Below are 18,358 nucleotides of genomic sequence, written 5' to 3'. Positions count from 1 at the left end.
GGGATGGCCTCTTCCCTGCCCCAGCATGGGAATGCTGGAGGGTTGCGATGGAGGAGAGGTGGAAGGTGTCCCACTGCTGTGGCTGGAGCCACCCAGGGAGCTCTGCTGTCCCGGGATAGCAGCCAGGAGGACTTTCCCATCTCTGTGCAAGCTGTGAGGAGTCTCTAGGTGGGAAGGAGGGGGGGTGTGTGGTGCTGCTCAAAACCAGATCCTGCTGAGAGAGAGCATCCAACCAGTCCCTGCTCTCACCCTCAGGCTCTCCTGGGCTCTCCTCCAAGCCTCTCTTCCAGCTGCTGCAGCTCCTTCTCATCCCTGGCCCCCACACTTCCCCTCAAGCCCCCATGGAGACAAGAGCTGGGCCCAGCGTGTTGGTATACATCATACATTTATTAGTGAATATCCCTCTCAAAATCAGCCACAACATTAAAAAAAATAATGATTGCACTACTTGGTCAAGCAGAACTAGCAACTTTCATTTTAAAAAAAGTACAAATCTGTTAAAAATTTCAATCAGTATAATACACATATATATAATACAACATACTAGTTATGTTAAATGCTACAAAACCAATATGATTCCAATGGAATGGAAAAAAACAAACACTTTTAGAGCTTTAAGAACCTTTTTTTTCTATATATTAGCCTTTTTTCAAATACATACATGGGAAAAATGAGGTAACTGTAAAATGTGCAAGTAACAGAGCAAAAAAAATTATATATATATATTTATATATATATATATATAAAAACTTTCTAACACAGAACACACGTCCTAGCACCTTCCGGGGAGCCGCGGGGAACGCGGGGGTCCCGCCGGAGGGCCCGGGGACTGGTATAATAGAACAGTAAACAGTCCACTATCCCACCACAGGAATTCATTGGTAAACAGTGGTATCTACAGCGCAGTCAGCAATCACAAACACCCTAAATAATTGTTTTTTAGTATTTTTTTTGTCATTTTTTCTTTTTGTTATTTTTTTTAAATGATACTTTTAGCTGCTCATTGGAATAAATTCTGCAGCACACGAGCTGTGAGCTTTCGAGTCGCCGTCAAAGGACCGTAAGGCTTTCCTGGCTCCCTGGGCACCGCGAGGGCGGGAGGGGAGGAGGGGGCGTCTCCGGGGGCGCGAAGCCGGGGACTCCTTTGGTTATCTGTCACTGAGTGAGGGACGGGGAAGGGGCCGGGGTCCTGCCCAAGGGGCACCGAGCCCAGCGGTGCCGGCGCCCGTGCCACGGCGGAGCGGGTGGCGCCGGGCCGGGGCCCTTGGCCTCGACGCTCCGCATGGAGGGCAGCCGCCGGAGAGGTGGGAAAGGGCGGCGAGGGGGAGCTGGCCCGTAGCCCCCCACCTCTCGCCGCCCCCCGCGCCCGACCGGGCAGCGCCCGGGGCCGGCCCACCGGTGGCTGGCACTGCCCTCTGGCCCTCAGCGTGGGGAACACCATCGTGCCCACCGATGTGCCAGGCGCGGCTCCTCACCTCGCAGCCGGCCGAGCCACCGCCGGGGGCCAGCCCCGCGCCTGCCCCCCGCCCCGCGGGGAGCCGCCCCCTCCCACCCCGGTCCCTTGCACACGCCGCCGCCGCGGGCGCGGACCCCGCGGGGACGGCCCTGAAAGTCTCACGGTCCTGCTGTGGCGTTGCGGACATGTGCAGTACAGTGCATGGCAGTATCAGCTGAGCACAAAAACCCCTCTCCCCACCCCCCTCACCCCACAGCCGGCTAGACGTAGCCAAGACCACGTTCCAAGCTGGTCAGACATGCATGCATATTTGTGAACATTTACATAGGGCTGGCGTCCGCTCGGAAGCTCCCAGGCGTCAGCGACGCGCCAGGAGGGGAGGGCGGTGCTCTCACCACCACCCCTGCCACCGCCTCCCGTCACCCTCCTCGCTAATTAATCATGCAAAACAACGGCCACGCGGGATTGATGGAGCCGGGCGGCGGCGTGGCGGCTTCTCCCCCGACCCCTGCAAGGGCAGGGGGGATACGGTGGCAAGGGGACCGCTCACAGCTTCCCCTGCACCAGCCGGGCCAAGGCCAGGGTAGCACTGAAAATACTCCACGAGTTTTATTCCTAACACCCCCCTCCCCGCTCTGGGGGCCGCAGCCCAGCCGGCCCCTCGCTGCCCACCGGCCGGGGAAACCGCGCCGTCCAGCCAGCAGGACGGGGCACGGGGCTACCTTGATTTACATCGTCGGGACAGAGAAACGAGCAGGAGCCGGGGGCCGGGCGGCACACCGGGGACACCACATGCCCAAAGCCCTAGGGACGGGGTTGGTGTCCCCTCCTCAAGCTTGGCTGCTTTGTGGGATGCCACGTGGCCTGGCCCCGGGAGCTGCGCTGGCCAGGCACAGGGGAATGAACAGGGAGAGGGGCCAGGGCTGCGCCAGCACCATCCTCCCACTGGCAAAAGACCCCAAGCAGCCATAGCCCTCTGGGGCTCCCCAGGGCAGCCGAGGCAGGAGGGAGGCCATGCCAGGCTGTGCACAGGAGCGGGGACAGAGGCATTCCTACGTTCCTGCCTTTCTGCCCCAGCCACGCCACGGGGTTGCTGGTGTCCCAGCTTGGCCGCACTCTGCCAGCCACCTCCTCCGGCTGTCCCCGGGGCTGGGGTGCCACCGGCATCAAACCCGCAGCGCTCCCTCTTCTCTCCTCCCCTCCGAGGGGAGGAGCTGCCTGCGCGCCCCTAGGGCAAACGGCCAAAGAACCAAAAACGTGACGGAAATGAAAAGGAAACAATGGGGGAAAAAAACTATCGTAAAAAAAAAAAAATAGTGACAAAGGGAAAAACCACTAATTCCCTAGCAGAGTACAAAGACCTGGAAAGTGATGGAGCAACAACAGCGTCTTTGGAGCGCAGAGGGCACGGCCACGCACCTCCCACCTCCAGCACAACACGATTCGGGGCCCTGGGAGCGCAGCGGGCAGGCGTCCGGCCGAGTCCGTGCCCCGACGGGGAGGAGGAGGGCTGGCCGGGAGCCCGGACTGCTCAATGCTCACCACATCCGAGGAGAGGCTTTGGGGAGGGGGGGTAAGCGCAGGGTCAGGCCCCAGCAGCGGGCAGCGGCCCCCGCCCCAGCCCGGCGTCCTTGTCCTCTAGCGAATTGTGCGGCACAGCGCCCGCCAGCCTCAGTCCGCCTCCCGCTGCACCTCCGACGCGTCCGCCCGGCAGATCGGGCACGTGCGGTTTGCCTGCGGGCAACCAGATACGGGCAAGTGAGCGGCACCACTGGCTTTCACTGCACACACCACACACCACTGGCAAGGCTAGAACCACATCCCAGGAGTGGCTTATCCAACCTTGCACAGTGCTTGACCCCAGCTCCCAGTGCACTGAGGCCACCCAAAAGGCAGCGCCCTATACCCACAGCACCCCAAGATGCCACCCTGCTTCCCACAGCAGGCACATGCAGTACCTTTAACCATTTGTCGACACACTTGGCGTGGAACTCGTGGTTGCAGGGCAGGACGCGGAGAAGCTGCCGGGCCTCAAAGTCACTGAAGCACACGACGCACCTGGGGGAAGCAGCCATCAGTACGGCCCCACTGCCAGCTCCCGTCCCCTGCCAGGCCCCCCACGTGCACCCCAAGCTCACTCACAGGGTCTGCTCGGACTGGTGGCTCTCAGGGTTGAAGCGGTAGGACGGGAGGTGCTCGATGTCTGCTTTGGTGAGTCCCCGTGGCTTGGCCTCCCCCAGCCGCTCGGCCAAGTTCAGCAGTGCCTGGAGGGAGATGCAGAGGCTGGCTCAGCTCACCTCATGTTCTGGCACAGCACCCCTCCAGGCTCTCCCCTCCCAACAGAGCAATCAGCAAATCCCCCCCAGCTCTCCCATCCTATCACTGCAGGGAAGCCAAGCTCACGCACCTCATAATTCTCCATCTCCACATCATCCACGTCCAGGTCTAAGCTGATCGTGGGCCCCACGGCCGTTGGTGACACAGGAAGCATAGAACTGGGGGGAAAGGGCAGGACAGTCAGCATGGGGCAGCAAACCCCAATGTCCACCCTGGCACCCCCTAGGGAGCAGAGCCCTCTGTGCCAACAGAGTGCCACTGTGGCCTCCATCCACAATGCCACCACTGCCCTACACATCCCACAATACCCCCACCAGTACTCACAGGAAATAGGGCAGGAAGCTCGGATAGTACGGAGGAGGCGGCGGAGGGGGTGGCGGTGGGGGCAGCGCCTGTTGCAGCCGGTACCGCTGGGTGTTCAGCCGCCGGGGCATCATGTGGGGGTATGGCTGCAGGGAGAGACGGGGCACTCAAGAGTCATGCCAGCCTCACAGTGTCCCCAGCCCCACCCCAGGACGGGGACTCACCACGCCAAATGGCAGTTCTTGGTGCAGCGGGTCATGGGGGAGGTAATGCAGTGGCATGGAGGGCGACAGCGTGGGAGCGTGGTGAGACGGAGGGTATGTGAAGCCTGCGATGGGGTGCTGCTCCCCTCGCAGGTCCACGTCATTGTCTATCCTCTGCAGAGGCTGTGGAGGCAAGAGTTAGGCTGGGAGGAGCACCCCAAATTACACCTCCCTGACACTATGAAGACAGAGGCACCCTGGGCACCCTGCCCACCACCCCCAGCTTAGACCCACAGGGGCTGCAGAAGGACAAGATCCCAAGGTGGTAGGTGCATCACGTCCCCATCCCAACCCTCCACACCAACTCACCATACGTGGATGCTGGGCTTGGAGAGGTACGAACTGCCCCAGGGGGGCCATGTGGGGCGGCTGGTGGGGGGGCACTGGTGGTGGGGGTGGATGCAGGATGTAATGGTCGCTGGAGATGATGGGGGGGAATGTCTGGTAGGAGACGGGAAGTTGTTGCATGGCACATGCCTGAATCAGCTGTGGGGAGAGACAGAGAGAAGAACAAGGGTCAGACACCCCTGCCCCCTCCCCAAGGCTTCCCAAGGACCCTGTGCTCCCAGAAACTTGCACTACAGTGGGCTTGGGTACCCACAACACCTCTGGGCACTCAAGGCCCAGGCTGTCCCCAGGCATCTCTCGCTGTGACTCACCGGGGGTGGGAGGCAGCAGAGCGGGTAGTGCTGTCCACTGAACATCACTGAGCATGCTGGGAGCTGCTGGGTGCTGCACCCAGGGATGTGCTGGCCAGCGTGGATGGGGAAGCCTTGCGTCGTTACGGTGGTAACCGTGTAGGAGAGAGGGACAGGTCCCTGGTGCACCTAAGGACAAGATGCCGAGGACACAGTCAGGATACAGCCCTGTCTGAGCTGTCCCTGTACTGACAGGGTCATAGCAGGATGCTGGGCACTCAGCACTGGGACGAAAAACCTAGCATGCCCATCCAGGTGTGGCCAGAGGAACAGGCTGAGTGACGGCTCAACTTGAGGGAGTTTTAGACCCTTCTTTGCTCCACACAGACAGGCTGACACAGCCTCCCACACATCACCATTACCATGGATTATCATGACAGTTGTTACACGAACAACCCTACAAGGGGACTGTCCCCAGCCCCTGGGAGCAGGGACCACCCTGGACACACCCAGCAGGCAGAGGGACCCCAAGATTTATCTCGGAGAACCAGAGCACCAGCAGGCTCAGGGCTGGGTGATCCCAGCAGCAAGTGGCCAGAGGGGACCCAGGGACATGTCACCAGCCCAAGGAACACCATAGGATCACACTTAGGAGTGGGGTTGGGGGCTACAGCACCTACCTGGTCATGCAGATCCACCATGAATGGGTTCTGGTGGGGCGGGTGAGTGGCTGGGTGAAGCATTCGTGGCGGCGTGCTGGGAAGAGCGTAGGCGCGGGGCTCATCTACAGGGATGTGCGGCTGCTGGGGGAAGGCAGGGTGCACCTGGGGCTCATCCTGGCCCAGCAGGGTTGCCAGAGGTCGGTCGCGTCGTCCCCACTGACGCCTGGCAGAGGGGCTGTGGGGCCACCGCAGGAGAGAAACAGAGCAGGAGTGACCCCCCAAGCCAGAGGGGCACCACAGCCCCAGGGAGATGGCTACAGGAGGATCAGTGCCAGCCTAGTACCCAAGGTGAGATGCTCAGGGCATTGCGCCCAGGCCACATCAGGCTGGACAGCTCCAGAACCAGCTTCTCTGCTCACCCTGCAAGTGCCCTCTCCGTGTCCGCAGCATAAAAAGGACCCCTGCTCCCCAGGGACCCCTCATCTGGGCCAGGTGGATGTACTGCCCTGTCAATGTCCCCCCAAGCCCCACTGGGAGCCAGTGCCTTGCCCCAGAGCAGGACCAGAGAACCGGCCCCACATCCCCATGTGCCACGGGGGACAGGGCTCCACAGCCGCACCCCGTACCTTCGCCGGAGGTGGTCGGGGCTGCTGCAGGGTCCCCCCGAGAAACGGCGCTGGGCAAAAGGGGCAGAGGGCGGCCGCCTATTCACTGCCAGTTCCCATGGTCGCATTGGTGACGTCGGGAGGCGGATGGGCACACGGGACCTCAAGCTCCAGGCAGGGCAAGACACCAGCACCTTGAATTCTGCAAGAGGGACAGCGGGTCATGGCACTGTCCCGCCACCGCTCAGGCTGCTGCTCCATCCTCACAAGGATGGTGATGCTGATAGCTGGAGCTCTTGCAGCTCTTACCCCATCTCCTGGGGCTGGATATGGCCCTAAGAAGGGCTAGGAAGAGCCTGTCCCCAACCCTCTTGTTACTGTCCCTCCACTTCATGGCCAGAGTCACTACCCATGCACAACACAGACACAGAGAGAGAAGTACTTATTTTTGGCACAGAGGAAAGAAAGTGATGAAGAGCCCTGTGGCTGTGGCAGCATCCCAGCCTGCTCACCGGCCAACAGGGAGCCTGAGCATGGCATAGAGAGTTTCCAGCAGGTCCTTGATGATGCTCTGGGGGGGTGCTCTTTGTTGCTGAGCTCCTGCACATCCTACTCTGGAGTGACACTGCTGCCCCAGTGACGGGCGCAGGGGCTGATGGTGGCAGCAGAGCTCATGGCCCTTCTCTGTCGGGGCTGTGCATTTCAACTCCTTGCTGCAAACAGGGCGCAGCCACACATCCCCATGGAGCAGGGAACAAGCATGGGCTGTGCTGAAGCCAAGCAGGCAGCTCTGCTCCCCCAGCTGCTCCCCAAGGCAGTGGAACAGTGGGAACACTGCCCTGGCCCTGTTCCATCTCCCCTCCTGCACCCAGCCTGACTAGTGTTCCTCCCAAGACACAGCTCGACCCCTCAGCCCCAATGAAGCCTGGCACTGCGCAGAGGAAACATCTGCATTTGGGGCTGGGCTTCCCGAGGCTCTGCTTTCCCAGGTCCCAGAAGGGCTTTCCTTGGCTTCATGTGTATCCAAGATCCTCCCTGCGTACCCTTCCATTGCCCAGCTTCCTTTGGCCTCCACAGCACCCGGCCACCACATGGCAGCAGCCGTGGCCTTGGCACTGCAGCCCACACACCCCTAAATCCAGCTCACCGCAGGCTGGTGAGGTCCCCCTCAAAGCAGCTTCTTCAGCCCCACCTCCTCCTCAGTGCCCATGGCAAAGACACATCGGGGACAGGAAAGACACTCCGGGGACCTGGAGCTTGGGGAATGCTGCTCAGCAGGGAGATCTCAGCCCAGCAGGGAGAAGCTGCAATGTCACTTTTGGGTGATGGGTATCAACAACCACTGGGGCAAGTCCTGTACCGCACACAAGTCTCTTCTTAACCTCACCTTCATCTCCACACTACCGTGGAAGCTGAAAGCAAATTTCTCTCTTTGCTTTGGTAGGAAAAAGGAAGAAAAGCAAAAGCCACAGGCTGAGAACTTCCCAAAACCCCCCCAAACCCCAGGGAAAGGGGTGTGCCTGAACAGGAGGTTCCTTCCACATGGAGTTTATTCTGCCCACCTCGAAGCTCTGCCCAGCGGCAATATGCCCCTGAGTGGGCTGGGGGCCAGAATGCAGCAACAACCCACTCAAAATAAACCTCTCTGAGGTGTTACTGCTCCCAGTTCCACATTATCACTCTCGGACCACACGTGGTGCCAAGGCCCTGTGTGATCCAGCGGGCACCTTCCAGACCAGGCACCACAGCGATGGGCTTGGGGATGGGCAGCACGTCGGCAGAGGAACACTGAAGCCATACAGGGGTTCGCCTGCTCCTGAGACCTCCAGAGCAGGGAGCTGCCTACGCTCCTAGAACCCCGAGACAGCATCCTGAGGCAGGATGGCACTCCCGACTTGTGGGACAGTGCTGGCCGGCCCTCGTCCTGCCACAGCCAGCACCCATAAGGTACCCACCCTCCTGTCCCAAGCGAACACACCCAGCTCCCTCCGCACCCGTGGCTGGAAGCCAGCGGCCACGCGGAGCGGGGTGACCGTGACCCCGCGGAAGCCACCGCAGCTCCGAAGCAAAGGGGATCGAGGTCCCGCAGCTCCTCGGAGGGGCGGGGGGAGGCGGCTCCCGAGCCCCGCAGAGAACAAAGTTAGCAGCGCGCCAGCGCTCACGCCCGGTGCCATCTGCTCGGGCAGAGCCGGGCTCCGGGGCTGCCGGGGGAGCCGCCCGCCCCGGGGGTCCTGCCACGCCGCTGCCACCCGCCGCCGGCTTCGTCCCGGCACCACGAGCTCTCCCGTAGCCCTTTCCCCGTCGTTCCCACGCGAGCATCGCCAGCTCCACCGCGAGAGGGGGGTCACCGCTGGCTCCGCCGCACCGGCAGCCCCTTCGGAAGGGCGACCCGGACCCCCAAACCCCACCCCCAGACCCGACCCGAACCCGACCCTGGGTGTCCGGGACGGCGACGCACGGCGGGGAGAGCGGCACATCCCGGACCGCACCGACGGAGCGCCCCACCGTGCAGCACCCCGGGGAGGCACCGCGGCCACCGGCACCTGGGAGCGCACCCCAGCCCGCGCCCCCCGCCGAGGAGCCCTGCCGGTGCCGGTGCGGAGCTGTGGCTTTAAGAGCGACCGCTCCGGGGCCATGTGCTCGGCGCCAAACAAAAGCAATAACAAAGGCGGCCGCCGGACCCCGCCGCCGCCGCCCGGGGCAGGTGCTGTCGGGGGTCCGGGGGGCGGCCCCCGCCCCCGCCCCGCTCCCGCCCCCCCCCGGTCTGCACGTACCTGCACCGATGGCCTGGGCCGCCGCTCCGGTGCCGCTGCGGCGCCCCCGCCCCCTCCCTCCCGCCGCTCTTTGTTCGCCGACGCCGGGCCCGGGCCTGCCCCCCCCGCCGGCCCGCCGCCGGCCCTCCCCTCCCTCCCTCCCGCCCGCCTCCCGCCGGGCCGGCCCCCTCCCCGCCGCCGCTGTTTCCGGTGCCTCTTTGTTTTCCGCGGCGCGGGGCGGCCGCGGCGGGCCGGGGTGCCTGTCCCTTTAAGAACCAGCGGGACGCACCGGACCGAGTCACAGCGCTCGGGGGCACCGGGGGCGCGCGCGGCTGGCGATGGCGGGGGGGGGGGGGGAAGAGGGGGGCGGCCGGGGGCACCGGGGGGGGGGGGGGGGCGGCGCGGCGCGCGCGCGTCCCACGTGACCAGGCGTGTCACGGTCCGCAGCCATCTTGGAGCGCGGGGCCGCCACGCGGGGCAGCGACCCCCGCCCGGGACCACCGAGCCGGGCCCACAACGGGGAGGGGGAACCGGGCACTCACCGCCCTTCTCAAGCGGCCTGGTGCCACCTAGCCCCGCTGGGACAGGCCTTAAGGCTGGTGGCACCGTACTTGCGGCTGTGCCCCCGCATCACTCCCGGGCCCCTGCTCACCGGGCTGGCACCTCTGTGGACTCGGTGGGCCGCGGGGACGGCAGCCCTGTGTGCCCGGGAGTCGCTGTGCTTCTGTGCCGGTGGGCAGAAAAACCCGGGGGTGGGGGAGCAGGGGCTCGGCTCCCCGCCACCTTCCACGCTCGGATGGGAGCACGGAAAAGCTACTGCCCTCCCGCTCAGCACATCGAGCCCTTTGCCCGCACCGACAGCTCTCCCAGGGCATCTGTAGCCAGTTCAAACTTTTATGCACCAGAAAAGCCCCTTTTGCTTCAGAAAAGCCTCATATTCTTTCACATTAATTAAGCAAGAAGCAGGAACTACACGGACCATCTGCACACCTGCAGGTCACCTGAGCGAGTCACCCGGCTGGTGGCTAACGCTGAGAGCTGGACACCGAGAGGCAGAGCCACCGGCTGCCCGGGAGCTGCACACCAAGAGGCCGAGCCACCGGGAGCTCAGGAGGCTGTGCCACCGGCTCCCCTTGTGCCCCAGCGGCACCGCTCAGGCACCAGTCAAATCCCCGTGCTCAGGGCAGCGCATCGCAGCAGCTTCACTGAGCGCCAGATGCTGCATCTGAGCCAAATTTCCCCCGGTTACAACGCACACTTAGAAATTCCCAGGTAGGCGAGCGAGCCAGCCGGCAGCCCTGATGTAATGCCTATAAACCAGCCCTCCCCTGACAGCTGGGCTTTAAAGTGCTAACAACCAAAAGGGAGCTAATTAATTTGTAGCATCACCCCTTTCAAAGAAAACCTCAGATCGACGATTTAACAATTCAGTAGCTCATTGTTGGGATGAGCAGTCAGATTCAGCTTTGCCCTATTCCAGCCCTGTGCCCAGGTCCCTTTCAGACCCCTCTCAAGATTCTCACCTCTTCACCCCAAATCCAGGCGTGCAGGAGGAACTACACAAGGCTCAAAGATCCTCCAGGACACAGAGCATTCTGGGGCAAGATCCCTCTGCCATGACTGTCAGTAGCACCACGGCTAACTGCTTCTGTCCCCATGGTAGGGGACACACAGGACAGGAAGGCAGCACAGCAGGGCAGACCAATGATGGTGTCAGAGCCACGCACTCAGGCAAGAACTCCAGCAGGAAGAGCCAAAGGATTGAATCAGCCCAAACCTGAACAACCACTCTCCAGGTCTGCTCCTCTACAGCATTTTTGCTTCAGGACCTGGGGATTACAGGGAAGAGAAGGAAAACAGCACTCTATCCTTTGACCTTGCCATTGTTTGTGGGCAGAGGCAGCACTGCACCTTCACAGGGCTGCCAGGACACGGTCTGATCCTGAGCAGAGCACCGGTAGCAGGCAGAGGCCACAGATGGTGGATATCTGTACAGACACTCCCTCCAGACCCGCTCCAGCATCACCAGCTCCCCCGTGGGCAGCAGCTATCGATGTCCTCAGGACGGCATCAGGAGAAGCCATCGATGGAACACAGCTCACACGCTGCTCACTCTCCCTGCCCATCCAGGCTGGGTCATTGCCCTGGCACAGCCACACTGCACACGGCTGTGCCCAGTGAGGATGGGGCACCACATGTCCAGCTGCAGGATCAGAACGTGTGGGAACAGCTCTGCCCTCACTGTCTCAGGGACACAGGCATGCACACAGACACCAACATCACACTGCCCCAAGTACAGAGCTCTGCTTGAAAAGCCATGTCAGGGGCCCAAATGATGCTACAATAAGGCTGGTCAGTGCTTCTGGGCCAGGACGAGGGATCCCAGTCCAGCCACAGAGACCTGTGATACTCCTGGTGAGTGGGACAGCCTGTAAAGCCTTAGAAAGCTCTCTACCTGCAGGGGCTGCTCAGGCTGAACCTAGCTGCTCTACACCCAACAGGTGGCCCATCCTTTCCTTCAGGATAGCCAGGGGCCGGCAGGACAAAGTCTCCCTGAGCCCAGGCTCTTTAAGAGACCATCTGCTGCCACAGACATGCCACCTCCCTTGCCCCATATATAGGTCAGGTCTGACACAGGATTAGCCAGGGTGATCCAGCGGTGAGAGCACATCTCCCACTGGAGGCTTGGTTTGCCCTGTGTTCTCTCCGACACTCAGCATGCCAGTGCTTCACCTCCACATTCTCCTGGGCCTCTCACACAAGCCCAGGGAGAGAAAGAGGCCCCAGATCCTTCTCTTTTCTCCCCAGGGCCTAGAAAAAAAAGCATGAAGAAACCAGCACCAAGAACACAGAATCACTCAGACTGCAGGGAAGGAGGAGCAGCAAGAGTGTCCCTACCCTATCCAAGGTCCAACACAAGCACCAGAGGACATGGGACACCCCAACATCAGCAGGGTGAAGCTCTTCACCGTAGAGATGGGGGAGCAAGGAGCTCCCTCCTTGCTCCACACACCCGGTGGAGCCGAGTTCACTGGCAGGGGAGGCAGGACGCCTCCGCCATGATCACACACCACCCACTCCCACCCCCGGGCTGACAGCACTCCCATCAAACGCCTCCAGCCACACACACGTGGAGGATGCTGACATGAGGAGCGAGTAGCTGCACAGGCAGCGGAACTGATAACGCCCAGTTTCCTGTCGATCTCTCCCACGTGGATTCTCTGATGTCTAATAGCATGGCTGAGCTGCACTGCAGAGGGAGAAGTAGCAGCACCTTCCTCCCAAAGAGCCAGAGCCTGTAGCAAGCCAAGACCTCAGAGGCAGCATCCACACCTGACACCTACCACAACTGACACCATCCAGCAAGTTCAAAGCAGAGTGAACACTCACAAATAAACAGTAAGCTTGCAACAAGCCTTCATTTCCTTAGGACAGGGTAAATAATCTGCAGAGATCTCCACCTTCCTTCGTTTGCCCTAGAAACACCAGAATGACCTGAATAGCATGACCAGAAGGCTGCAGGGTCCAGCTTGGCCACCTCTGTAGCTCAGCAGCATCAAGGAATGGGTTGTGTCCTCCTCTCTCCTGGGTGGCCACAGAAGCACACTGAACTACACACACCTCTGTCTGCCCAGGCATCTTGCAGCAGCCACTTCCATAGCTCAGTTGCACATGGGTGGGAGGAAAAGAGCAAATGCGACCATGTCCATCCCCATCCTGCTGCCTGGATAGCCTCCCTGGTCCTTCCTACTACAAGACACTGCTCTTCAGGACTCCATACCCCTATGCCCTTCACTTTTAGTTCTCATTTCAGACAGCCCTTTCCTAGAACAGACCCAATCTCTCCTGGGACAGAACCAGCTCAGGGAGGAGGGATCACCCCTCTTTCCCTTCCCCACACAGCATCCCTGGAGTGCCCAGCTCATCTGTCACCTCTCCACAAGATTCTCTGAGTCCAGCCTGCTCTCTACATGCTGGGGACAGTGTTAATGGCATCTGCCAAGTGAGCAGCAGAGGGCAGGAGGAGCCAGGCTCCACGCGCTTTCCCCACTGCTCTCCACTGTGCTCGGGCAGAGCAGCTCCTGCAAAGGGATACAGGCAGAGCCAGGAGCTGGTGGACGGCGAAGAGCAATTTCGCTTCCACTCAGCAAAACGAAGTGTCTCTTGAAAGCACTAGTGACAGTCAGGAAGTTGGGCTGGGTGGTTTGTTTTGCATTTTAAGAAGCCTGCAGGGACACCGACAACCTGCAAAGATCATTTTCAGAAAGGAGTTCAGAGAAACTCATGATTTTCAGCAACCATTTACCCTCCTTTGTCCTTGATTAAAAATTTGCCAAGAGGCTGCTTACAAGATGCACACCAAAACAGGGAATGACCACTACCCTAAGTGCAAAGGAGGTTTGCTGCAATATACATCACTCAGAGAACCCCACACCAGTGCCTGAGGTTGGTTTTAAGAGCAAAAACATGACTTTCAAGCTGACAGCCCCTGCACACAAAGCGCAACTGTGCGGTGACAAGAGAGCAGCCTGGGGCACAGGAGCTGCCTGACCTCTGCTACAGCTCTCAACGGCAGATTTTTATTGTTCACCACTTTCCCAAAGCACAGGCATGGAGAGAAAACCAACTAAAACACTTGGCTCAAAATGCAAACGCAGCTAGGGAGCCCCACCAGCACAGCAGGGAAAAGACAACCTGCCGGAGGGGACCGCGCCTGAGCATTGCCAGGCTTGGGGGAAGAAGGACCAGAACATGGGCCCTCCCTTCCCAGGGGTGACAGCAAGACATGCCAGAGGCCTGGATCACCAAGACAGGCTCACCAGAGAGAAAGCAGCTCCTAACACACTCCAGGCCAGTCCTCTGCTCTGCATGGTTGAGCTAAAAACCTTCATCCTGCTTTCAGGGTAGCCAAGGAAGACCCAGAACTACAGCTCTGCAGACAGTGAGAGCAGGTCTCCAGGGACCAGCCTGCAGCTGGAAAATAATATTCCCAAGGCCTGCAACGAGCATTGCTTGTTGGGGACACTGCTCAAACTCACGCTCTGCCATGCACACAGCGAAGTGTGGAACCCTCTCAAACCACCCCACTCCAGAAAACCCAGACGTGCCACACTGGACATGGGCCCCATAGTCTGCTTATGCCCTCCAGGAAACAGCTCCTGCCCTGAAACACTGCTGACTTGCAGGTGCAAGGGTGGAGGAAAGGATAAGCACCATGGTGCAGCTCTGCTGCCCAGAGAGTCAGGAGGCTGGCTTCTCCCAACACCCTTGAGCTGACAGCACAGATCCACACTGCTTCCCTCTGGAACTGACCTGCCTCAGGGAGCCACGCAACATCCTCATGCAGCTCCATGACCGCAGGGCTCAGGGCTTGGCTCTCCCAAGTTCCTGCATCAGTGTTGGAGGGCTCTGGGAGAGCTCCCCAGCACCAGCAGCTTCCTTGGATTTTTCAGCAGCCTCTGGATACATCAGAATGGCATCCTACTGGCAGTGCCTGCATGGTGAGTGCACAAACCCCTTGGCCAACCAATTACCCACACATAGCAGGTGACAAGCCATGTTTCTCCAGACTGGGCCAAGCAGGGAGCCAAGGGATGGTGGGAAAATGCTGTGCCCCAACTCCTCAATAAAGAGGTGAAAACCCCAAAAGCATCCAGAAGTCAGGCTTTTCTGCCGAAAACCAGTGCCGTGCCGCCTGCCACCAGCACCTCCCGAGCCGTGCCCCGCGGCCGGCCTCACGTGACAGTGGAGTGGATGCACACAGGAGGAGTGGCTGTAGTGACAGCGTTATCGCTTGTGTCCAACACACAGCTGAGCCCAGCAAATCCCAGCGCTCTGCAGCTTTCCTTTACAAACTCCACACACTGCGCAGGTACACGGCCATCAGTGAGAGCTCGGTGTCCACAGCCCCAGGAAAATGACACCTAGAGGGGGACAGCCCAGTGAGTACGGGGCTCCTGAACTCTCTGATGTCCACTAGCACAAGGACTGACCCACACCAAGCCTCAGGGACCAAGGAGAGCTGTTCATACATGTGTCCCATTTGTCCAGGGCCAGCCCCTCTGCTATTTCAGCACACACACTGCCGGCAGGAAGCAGGGACACCCAGCAGGATAAGCAGGACTTCACCCTGTCTAACTCTGCTCCGAGTGACTTTACAACATTCCCAACTCTACCCTGGGCAGGACTTGGGCAGTTCTGCAGACAACCTGGGAGAAAAGTGCTGTGAGCTGAAGCCCAGCCCTTACCTGCCAGCTGCTATTTCATTCCCCTAACAGGTCCATAAACCAAGGATAATTAAATCTCTCCTAAACTCTCTTCCATTTAAAATAAAAATCTATAGTCCCTATTTCATTAGCTGGCTCTGGGTTTTACAGCTTGATCAATTCCCCTCACAGGGCCCTGGTCCTGGACAAGCAAAGACGTAGCTTCCACGGTGTGGATCAATGGGATTTGCAAAGTCTCCTACCCCATTCCTTGTTCCTCACTCACCAAAGGAAGCCACACAGCGCAGCAGGTAGGGATAGTGAGTTTCACTGCTCAGGGGAGCACCACTGCCACGTGTGGCTTCAGAGGTGGGAGTTAGTGCCTGGCAAGAACAGAGGCAGCAGTGATGCTCCTCCTCCAGTGAGGAACACAGCCATGGCCCTAAAGGCAAAGCAGCGCAGCATGCCAGCAGGGTGACATCTCCCTATTTGTTCCACAGTGAAGAGGGACAAGGCTCAGCTCCCACAGCTGACAGCTGGAGCCAGAACCCACCGCAAGCACCAGCTGGGAACCAAGAGCAGCCACCACCTCTCTGACCTCCCTGCACACAAAGCGGAAGAGACTCGTCACTGAGACCCAGGCACACAGGCTCAGTGTTTCCTGCCCTTCCCAGCCCTCTGCTGCTGCCCTGCCACACAACACCTTCCCCCTGCCAGCCTGCCAGGCCAGCAGGCTCCAGATGGCTCTCGCCACCCCTGCAAGCCTCTCCCTCCGCTGCAGCGGGAGCTTCCAGAGCCTGGCAGCAGATGGAGGGACCACAGCAGTAGCCAGAGCTTCTGAGAGCATCCAGGCAGAGCCTATGGAGTGGACATCAGAGTGCTGGGCAGCCTTTGGCCTGGGCCAGCACCCAGGTGCCCCCTAGCACCTATCATATCATTTCCCTCTGTTCCAGGTGCATATCTCTTCCTCCCTCCCACCTCTGCTCAGCCAGAAAGCAGCAAGTTGCCACAGTCTGAGTCCTGTCAGTGCCAAGACACACCATGGTGGCAGCTGCAGAGGGAAGGTCTGGCAGCCCCAGCTCCAGTGAGTTCTGCCCTGGCCACATGATGCCAGTGGTGGACAGACCACACCACGAGGGCCCAAATCCTGATCTGTACTCGAACCAGCTACTTGCCAGGGGATATCAGGACAGATTTCTAGGACACAAAAAAACCATCACTTGGAGAGTGTCCAGCTCTAAGCAAGGCTAGGGGAACAAAGCCTTGCCACCCCACTGAGACTCCTTGTGTGGCTGCGTGCAGGGAGGTGGCACTGGAGCCTCCCAAACAAGCACAGGTGCCTCCTGCCTCACCTCCCATGCCAACACCTGCCCTGTCTCCACTGGCATCGTGTCCCAATGCGGGGGGGAAGGAGGACCCACAGTTCACCTGCTAAACCTAACCCACTGCTTGAGGGGTGTGACACCACCTGGCCAGCCCCAGAGCAGACACCCAAAGGTGACAAACAAAGGCGCCCAGCAGGCACTCCGCATTAGCAGTATTTTTAGACACCACTATGGAGCCGGCCTTATTATTTTCATTGCAACGTGCATAATTACCCACCATGCACCGCAGTGACATCAGACGCAGCCGGCTCTCCTCCGACAGCTGCTCCTCCTCCCGGGGCTCCTGCCTGGCCCCGGGGACCCACCTGCCCCGCCGGGCTCTGCTCTGCGCATCTCCCCGGGGCACACGACCCCACCTCGAGGGGGGCCTCGAGGTCCTGGGGCGTCAGAGGGACATCGGCGCAGGTGACAGAGGGACAGGGCAAGGCACTGGCACAGGACAACAATAAGGCAAGCGCAGAGATGATCTCTGGAGCTGCAGGCACACACAGCCAGTTGTGCTGGAGCACGGGGTCTGCGCAGAGCTGGTGGACAAGGTACCAGCACAAAATAGAGCCGGGCTCCTGGGAAGAGGGGTTGTCCCCAGACGGAGGAACAGCACCTGCCTAGCCGCAGAGCTCAGCTCCTGCCCGGGAGAGCAAACCCTGGAGCACATCCCAGCTGCCCACAACGCGGTCCCACACGTCCTCCGTGGTACAGGGTTGCCACAGGCCCCACACACAGCCCACGCTGCCAGCACAGATCCTGCCGGGCCGGTGGCACGGCTTGTGCCAGTGCCACCACCCCGGTTGCCACTACCCCCACCCCCGTCACTTCGGGCTCGTTTGTTTCCTACCTCCTCCCCAGGGACAACTTTCAGAAGAGTTTCACCACTTCCCCTCTCGCCTCCTATCCCACACCGGGGCTTGCCCCGAGCTGGCACAGTTTATCGGGTCCGGGGGAACGGCGGACGGGACACCGCGATATGCCAAGCGGGACGAGGACACAGCACCAGCATCAGCAGAAGCCCCTCACTCCCGCCCGGCCGGGGTCGCGGGAGACCCCAAGTAGGGGCTCCGGCCGGGGCAGGCTCGGACAGCCCCCACGGGCATGGGCAGCAGCGCTCCGGCTGCCTTCCCGCTGCCCCCCTTGTCCCCGCGGGGCTCCCCCAGCAGCGGGGGCTCCTCCCACCGCCCTGCGGCTGCACCGGGCCTGGCTGCGCTTTACGGCCGCTTCCCCGAACCCCAATGCCCCGGCAGCCGCCACCCCCGCCCGCGCCGGCCATCCGCCCCCTCCACGCACCGGGCCCGGCCACCCCCGCCGCACCGGGCCGCGCTCGCTCCTCCGCCCGCCGCACCGGGCCCCGCGGCCCAGCATCCGCCCTATCGCTCTGGGCCCTGCCCGCCGCCCTCCCCGTCCCGCTGCCCCGGGGCTGCCCTCCCCCTTCCCTCTTCCCCCAGCCCTGGGCCCTGCCCGCCGCCTCCCCCTGGTGCCCCGGCCCTGCCCCGCACAGCCCGGGCCTGCGGCCGCCGCCGCGCCCCGTACCTCCGGGAGGCGCGCCCCCGGCGCTCGGTGCCGTGCCCCGGCGCTGCCCGCCGCTCAGCCCGCTCGCATGGCGCGGCGGCCGGGCCCGCCGGGCTCCGTGTCCGTCCCGGTGCCGGTGCCAGTCCCGGTGCCGCTCCCGCTCCGGCCTCAGCCCCGCCTCATGGCGCCCCCGCGCCCACCGCGCCGATGGAACCGGCCGCGCCGCTCTGCTCCTCCCCACCGCGCG

General features: G+C 61.2%; 1 protein-coding gene across 1 annotated transcript; it reads right to left on the bottom strand.

The window, feature by feature from the left end:
* Positions 1-366: 366 nt before the first annotated feature.
* On the bottom strand, positions 367-18,285 carry RNF44 (ring finger protein 44). The gene is made up of 11 exons (XM_014876027.2): positions 18,133-18,285; positions 6,286-6,466; positions 5,678-5,894; positions 5,019-5,186; positions 4,669-4,845; positions 4,321-4,482; positions 4,118-4,242; positions 3,864-3,951; positions 3,599-3,720; positions 3,415-3,514; positions 367-3,190 (listed from the first exon to the last, which is right to left on the bottom strand). Exons 2-11 carry the CDS (start codon positions 6,390-6,392, stop codon positions 3,128-3,130), a joined length of 1,329 nt encoding a protein of 442 aa, XP_014731513.1. The 5' UTR covers positions 6,393-6,466; positions 18,133-18,285; the 3' UTR covers positions 367-3,127.
* Positions 18,286-18,358: the final 73 nt, after the last annotated feature.

The sequence above is a fragment of the Sturnus vulgaris genome, chromosome 15 (genome assembly GCF_052056855.1).
Source record: "Sturnus vulgaris isolate bStuVul1 chromosome 15, bStuVul1.hap1, whole genome shotgun sequence".
Classification (NCBI taxonomy): domain Eukaryota; kingdom Metazoa; phylum Chordata; class Aves; order Passeriformes; family Sturnidae; genus Sturnus; species Sturnus vulgaris.
This window is presented reverse-complemented; position numbering and strand designations above follow the sequence as displayed.

What these genes read in the sequence shown, in the direction of transcription:
- RNF44 (XM_014876027.2), bottom strand. Translation starts at nt 6,392, where the DNA reads ATGCGACCATGGGAACTGGCAGTGAATAGGCGGCCGCCCTCTGCCCCT. An exon ending in AAGCCCAGCATCCACGTATG is followed by an intron (nt 4,483 to 4,668) that starts GTGAGTTGGTGT and finishes TTGCCTCCACAG; the next exon opens with CCTCTGCAGAGGATAGACAA. An exon ending in GTGTCGACAAATGGTTAAAG is followed by an intron (nt 3,191 to 3,414) that starts GTACTGCATGTG and finishes GGTTGCCCGCAG; the next exon opens with GCAAACCGCACGTGCCCGAT.